This window comes from Sinocyclocheilus grahami, unplaced genomic scaffold (genome assembly GCF_001515645.1).
Source record: "Sinocyclocheilus grahami isolate Dianchi unplaced genomic scaffold, SAMN03320097.WGS_v1.1 scaffold53.1, whole genome shotgun sequence".
NCBI lineage: Eukaryota > Metazoa > Chordata > Actinopteri > Cypriniformes > Cyprinidae > Sinocyclocheilus > Sinocyclocheilus grahami.
This window is the reverse complement of record NW_015505232.1, coordinates 1,982,609-1,989,658: the sequence shown is the minus strand read 5'-3', so window position 1 is coordinate 1,989,658 and position 7,050 is coordinate 1,982,609. Positions and strand designations below refer to the sequence as shown.

Sequence of the window (7,050 nt, the reverse complement as noted above, 5' to 3'; positions counted from 1 at the left end):
TTGTGCGGTGTAAGTTTCCTAAAAGACTTAATGACTCATGCCACTTGTTGGTTAAGTCAATGTGTCTAATAATTATAAAAGTTGGTGAAAACTAGAAAACTAGATGCTGATTCAGTCAGTCAGCGTGGGTAGCTTGCTCTTTCCGTGAGTACAATTGCACCATCTTTTGGTTAGCATTCCCATTTATCTCGGTGACAGTGGAAGTATGCTCGTGTCCATCTTTGGTCACTAATAACTCTTTTGATTGGCTGATGGCGCAAGAACATGCATAAACCCCTCACTAGTGATAGTTCTGAGATGTGACGTCAAAGGCAGCACATAGAGAAAAATATAAGTCCACTTTCAGAATCATCTAAAAAAAACATCAGTTACTGGTTAAACATCCACTATACTGAAATATTTTATGTATATTTTATGATTATATGTTGTTTGCTAAAAATATTAAAATACACAGCCAATTTTGAATGGCTGTCAATGGGGGAAAAGCTTAACAGTGTAGTTACCACATCTACCAGCAGGGGCTGGCTTGACCATGCTGACCAGCCAAATCCTCACCCCTTTGTTTATAAAACTGAATATCACAGAAACGTGTAGAATATATCGTATCTGCCAGGTAATGGGGTAACTTATGCCTGGTAGTCTAAAATAAAATCCTTTAGCATGGGAAAGGGTCATAAGCCATGGTTTCCAACCATTTTTGAAGATTTTGTTTCATCTTCATGTGCCTCCACTAACCCGCTGTAATGTTAAGATAGTATAGCCATATGCAATTTTGCATATGTCATTTTTGAAAAGTTTTTTTTTTTTTTGGAAATGGCAAGTCTCTGAAACAACTTAAAATATCCAGATCCAGCCTAGTGTTTATATAAAAAAACAAATATTAATATTATTAAAGAAAACATGGGGGGGGGGGGGGATCAGATTTTGGGTAGGAACACTTTAAGAGGCTCATTTTCATGCACTTTATCCAGGAAGCCCAGGTTAAAATAAGGGTAGAGGGTCTCAGTGAAGATGTCCTTGAAGGTGTAGAGGTGCGTCATGCTCTCGGCATTATAGAAGGACACCAGGCCTCTTTTGTAGTCCAGATACACGCCGATCCTTGCCAGTGGCTCTTCCAAAGACAGCAACGTTGGTGGAGACGTACCGGCCATATACTGAACTCCATACGATAGTGAGAGCGTCCAGAAGCCATTGGCAGGCATGGTATTGATGACACCTTTTCTCGTGACGGATTCACGAGCAACTCCCACGGTCCACACGGTGCTGCTGTACACCTCCACCTCCCAGTAGTGGCGGCATTTAGTGAACTCTTGACTGCCCAAGAGAGACAGCGCGGCATTGAACCGCTGTGGATTGTCCTGCACCACGTTGTTAAAGGTCTGGTAGCGCACACAGGTAAGCGAAGATGTAAGACTGAGCCAGGGGTTGGCTGTTTTGGAGTTAAATGTGATGGCTGAGGGAACTAGAAAGGGAACAGTGTAGCAGAGAAGAGTCAGTTCATGCATTCCATCAATTAAAATTGGCTGAAAATCTATTTACCCTCTGGTCATACAAGATGCAGATAAGTTTGCTTCTTCAACTGAACAGATTTTGAGAAATGTAGCATTAGATCACTTGTTCACAAATGGATCCTCTGTAGTGGATGGGTGCCGTCAGTTCAAACAGTTGATAAAAACATCACAATAATCCACAAGTAATCACATGACTTCAGTCCATCAATTACTGTCTTGTGAAGTGAAAAGCATGCATGTTTGTAAGAAAAAAAACATAATTAATACATTTCTAACTTCAAACCAACTCCTGGCAAAATTATGAAACTATAATCCATAATAATTCCATATTTTGCTTTTATTATTTTGGATTTGGTCTGGTATTTTGCCTGGAAGTGACGGTTGAAAGTTAAAAATGTCTTTGATTTGATTTGTTTTACAAATATGCACATTTTCACTTTACAAGACATGGACTGGAGTGGTGTGGATTACTTGTGGATTATTGTGATGTTTTGATCAACTGTTTGGACTCTCATTCTGATGGCACCCATTCACTGCAGATGATCCACTGGTGAGCGAAGGATGTAATGCTAAATGTCTCCGATTGTGTTTCAATGAAGAAACAAACTACATTTTTAATGGCCTGAAGGTAAGCAAATTTTCAGCATTTTTGGTTATTCCTTTATTGGAGGTTAGTCCTTTAATGTTTATTTACACCGCTTGATTCAACATGTGAAAATTCATATTTAACTTCATTTTTCATTTAGGATCATTCTCAAACCTGGATAGATGCTTCCCTTCAGTGACTTCCACACTCTGTACTGCAGGGGCCCAGCAAAGCGGCCCTCACACAGTCTGGGTGGCGTCAGCGCCGGCTTCTCAAACTTCGGTGGCTGCCTGCTTGAAACAACACAAGCCCAGACACAAAAATAACTCAAGCACTTCCTCGTGAAAATATTAATTGTAACAGATCCATAGAGGTCTCTCACCTTTGAAGCAGGCCCTTTATACTCTGCAAAAAAGACAGGAAAAAGGAGATTGATGAAATTGGCTCAGTTCGAGAGGCAGGGACAGAAGTTTTCCACATGAGATCAGTGTCTGAAACTAAGCTACACCTCCTTTTTTCATCCACGACTCTGGAAAATCCCCTTCTGCTGCACTAATGGCATTATCTTCCTATGGCAAGGGTGAGATCATTACATTGTATCCTGTGTTGACCCAAGTGATATCCCACAGAGCTTTCTGTTAGCAGTTAACTATTGAAGTGATAATTTAAAGGAGTCATATAATGCGAAAATAGATATTCTTTATAAAAGTTAAGAGTCAACCACGCCTACCTAAAACAGCTCGTTCTAACACGCCCCCACATACCTACGTCACTATCTGGGAAGATCTGTTGCCGCCGCCGCCATGTCGTGAAGGTGCTGTGTGCTTCGTTGTGAAAGCGAAACTACTTTGTTTGGCCTTCCAAAAGAGGACTATATCGCTTCGTCATGCCTGGAGCTGATCCGTGCTGGTCGCTGAGGAAATACTTCAACTTCGCGCTGTGGATCGCCGGATCGGCTTTCACCGTGGATGAAGCGGAGTCCAGCCCGGGGTCGTCACATGTGGTTGCCGCAGACATCACAATATGGTAAGGGACGGAACATTTCCGTCATACGCTTGAGGAATTCGGCCAATCACAACGCACTGGATAGCTGGCCAATCAGAGCACACCTCGCTTTTTCAGACCGATGAGCTTTGTAAAAATCGACGCGTTTCAGAAAGGCGGGGCATAGAGGAGAAACAATAATGTACAGTGTGTGGAAAATAATGTGTTTTTTTAACCTTAAACCACATAAACACATTTCATTACACCAAATACACAAAATAATGTTCTTTTTAGCAGCATCATATGACCCCTTTAAGATATATTATATGTAATATATATTTTCTTTTCAGATTTGAAATGTATAGTATTTACATCATTAATACATTACTTCAAATGTTTAGTATCATTTGTATGATTATATTATATACAACATTTTCATTGCATCTCAAGAATCTATTTTTATAATGCAATTAACATTCTGTCTTGCTTTAAAGGGTCGTTCACACAAAAATCACTGGAGGTCTGAAAGTCTCTGTGCAACTGATTGTAAGTAGGCATTCCTCCTCTACTACAGTATCCAACTGTATCTGGTGCTGGATTACACAAGCGTCTCTTCATGCACACCCATTGCCAACAATCTGACGCTCTAGTTTCGCCTCAAATCACCACCTCCTGAAAATAAAAGTATTTTTGGTCTCTTTTGTTCTGCAGATATCTGTCAGTGTGTGGCTTTGCACTTACCCTGAGTAGAGTGTAAGGATCCTGTTCCCTGAGTTTGTCCTCGATGTCATTCATAGCTCTGCGCAGGCGTGATATCTCCACACTGAGCAGGGCCTTGTGCTCATCCAGCCTTATCAGCTCTCGCCGTTCCTCCGTCTTCAGCTTGACCTGCAGGAGTTTCTCTTCCTGGTACAGGACCTGGTGAAGCTCGCTGAACTGTGCCTCGATTCTCTGCTTCAGATCTGCAGTGTGGTCCTGGGTCCAAAAACAAGAGAATATGAGGTGATGTTTTGCCTCAGAGTGGTTCTTCTTATGGCAACACTGCAAAAACATTCTTTTGGAACCTTGGTTTTAAAAAATCTAAATGATGACAGACTTTTCATTTTTGGGTGGCCTATAATTTTGACCTACAAGTTACTACTTACTGGAAAGGGTCAAGAATTTAAATGATTAGGTGTTAGTCATTTTAGGATTATGAATCATTTCCAATCCATTTAAGAGGTATTGGAGAGTGTACATGAGGTTTAGTTTCTTCTTACCTTCAGTTTCTTCACCTCCTCTTCAGTCTCTCTCTCACACTCTAGAGCAGTGTTGAGCTCCTTTTGAAGAGCATTTGCTGAAGTGGTTAGGGAAGCCTGTTCATCACAAACACAATGAGCTTTCAGCTGAGCTGAGGAAGTTAGAAAACGTGTCTTTGATTCTTACCCGATATCTCTGCTGTGCATCTTGTATGCACACCAGCGTGTGAGCCCGGTGATCCTGAGAGATCCCACACACCAGACACACCAGCTCTTGGTCTTCCTCACAATACAGCTTCAGCTCTTCTCTGTGTCGGTTGCAAAGTGGGGTTGGAGGAACCGTGTCTGCTGACAACCCGGTCAGCCGACCCCCACTCTCCTCGATCCCCTGGCAGTAGCTCTCCACGATGTTGGCCACGATGCGGTTGGGTCTGTAGCTCTGGCCTGGAAAGACTTTCCGGCACTGAGGACAGGAACCAGACCCACCCTGGCCTTTTCCACGAGGGCCGCTCCAGTAACTTGTAATGCAGGCCTCGCAGAAAGTGTGGTCGCAGGGCAAGGAAACCGGGCGCTTGAACAGGTCCAGGCAGATGGAGCAGGTGAGATCCCTGCTTAGGCGCTGTGCAGATTTCTTGGACACCCGAGGACTGATTTCAGCCCTCAGTTTTTGCTTGTCCATTTTGTCCTGTGGGGGAAGATTGTTGGACATCTAGTGCGATCTTCTGTATGATGTTCTTCTCTTCGTCTCTTCTTTCCCTGCTCTCTCAGAGTTCTGGCCCTGTCTTTCCTGTTGACTGTGAGAAAGGATAGGGGGAGCTGAGGGGGCGGCTCTTGTCTCAGGCTTGATCCTGCCGAAAGTTGGCTGGAGTTGCACGTCCCCTCTGCTTTGCTTCAACATGACGTCAGGCCTACAGTCAGGAAACTAAGAAATTAGACACGGACTGTTTATTTTTAGAGAAAGCCTCATCTGTGCATTGGTCCCCATGAATTCCATTATAAGAAATTTATTGCACAAACACAGAAACCTGGTATTTATCCAAAACCTTTTAATCCCCTCCATATGACTGTGCGTATGTCAGCACAAAAAGCTTTGTGAGTAAAACCAGATGTGCCCTACTTTTTTCCCCCCGCTTTCGTTTTTAACTTTCATTAGGAATATAAGTTTATTCAAAATTTGCAGAGATCATTTTTGAGGCATCATATATATTTTTTAAAGTTTGGTCTCGCAACTTCTACCCAGTTACTTTTTTAAATTGTATTTTAAAAAGCTAATTCAGTGGATATATTTATCAGGGTTTTGTCTCACAACTTCCGCCCAGTTTATTTTTAATATTTTATTTCCAAATTGAAGAGTGGATTTTCTGTTGCATCATTATATTGATCAAAGTTCCTTCTCCCAAATTCCACCCAGTTATATTTTAATTTTTGCATTTGATTTTTGCTACACAGAAAAGCTACTCTTCTTGCACCCACAGATATTTTTTTATATTTTTTTCTTAATAAAAAGGCCAAATTTCTAATGCCTTATTTTATTTATCGAAATCTGGTCTCTTTTCACAACTTTTTTTTTCAAATATTTTTATTTATTTATTTTCTTTTAATTATTTCAACCTGAATGCTAGTATTCTCTTCTTTTGTAAGGGCTGTTATGTTGTCCTGCATAAGCAATAATTTGTTTTCTCTCCTGGTTGACAATAAAGTGAATCTTGTTCCTTTATTACAATAACCAAATTGTCATTTAGTATTATTTCAGTGTAAAATAGCTAATTTATCAAAGTAAGCATTTTAGACAACTGCTAAGACAGTTGTTTATCTAGTTGAAAGTGCCATTGTGGTCAGCACATGCCTGCAGCAGTGGCTGATGTAATCTCAAGGAACTGCAAGCCGAAAAGAAAGTGTTGGACTTCAACTCCCTCCCTCCCCATGTTCCCCAGGACTGATCGGCCTACGCTTCCTTCCTGTTCATATTGTTATGGTTCATTTCCATATATCCTGCCCCTCTTCCAAGTTCCCAGAAAAAAAAGATGGTGGTACAGCTATAATTTAATACAGAGAAGAACAGCCTAGCGGATGTTTGAATAAACAAAGATGGATGTGGAGTGTGTGTCTCTTGGGAAACACAAAGTCAAAGTCTTGAGGGCTCAGAGTGACTCAGAATTGGATTCTAGGTCAACTCTGCAGTAGTGGTATCGCAATCTTCACAGGAAACTTGGCAGTCACGATAGGGGCTTTTAAATCAGAGACTCTTTTACAGTTGTTTACTAGCATTGGGAAATTCCACCCCACTCTAATTGGGTGGGTTCAGGAGTTTTGGGGCTAAATTTTGTCCTGTGGCTCAGTGGTAGAGCATTGTGTTAGCAGCGCAAAGGTCATAGGTTAAATTCCCAGGGAACACACATACTAATAAAAAATGTATAGCCTGAATGCACTGTAAGTCGCTTTGGATAAAAGCGTCTGCTAAATGCATAACTTTAATGTAAATTTAAAGTGGGAAATCAAGAAACCCGCAGCAACAGCATTTCTTGAATCACCATTTGATCCCATTCCAATAACTTTATCATGCACACTTGAACAGATGATCTAATATTCCCTACTCTGTGTGCAGGGCCGTTTCTAGCCAATTTGACGCCCTAGGTGAAATCCCTACTGCCCCCCCCCCCAATTTTCTTCAAATTCGTTTCACACACCAGTTACTTGTCACATTAAAATTGGTTTTCATAGTAACGAACCC

General features: G+C 41.4%; 1 protein-coding gene across 2 annotated transcripts; it reads right to left on the bottom strand.

The window, feature by feature from the left end:
• Nucleotides 1-912: 912 nt before the first annotated feature.
• LOC107583446 (zinc-binding protein A33-like) lies at nucleotides 913-5,505 on the bottom strand. Of its 2 annotated transcripts, none has more exons than XM_016269640.1 (6): nucleotides 4,507-5,505; nucleotides 4,341-4,436; nucleotides 3,823-4,056; nucleotides 2,480-2,502; nucleotides 2,272-2,390; nucleotides 913-1,462 (listed from the first exon to the last, which is right to left on the bottom strand). In XM_016269640.1, the coding sequence occupies exons 1-6, from the start codon at nucleotides 5,026-5,028 to the stop codon at nucleotides 918-920; spliced, it is 1,539 nt and encodes a 512-aa protein (XP_016125126.1). In that variant the 5' UTR covers nucleotides 5,029-5,505; the 3' UTR covers nucleotides 913-917. The 2 variants fall into 2 exon arrangements, with proteins under 2 accessions (XP_016125126.1, XP_016125127.1); XM_016269641.1 differs by having other exon boundaries at nucleotides 2,272-2,387.
• Between the last annotated feature and the right edge of the window lie 1,545 nt (nucleotides 5,506-7,050).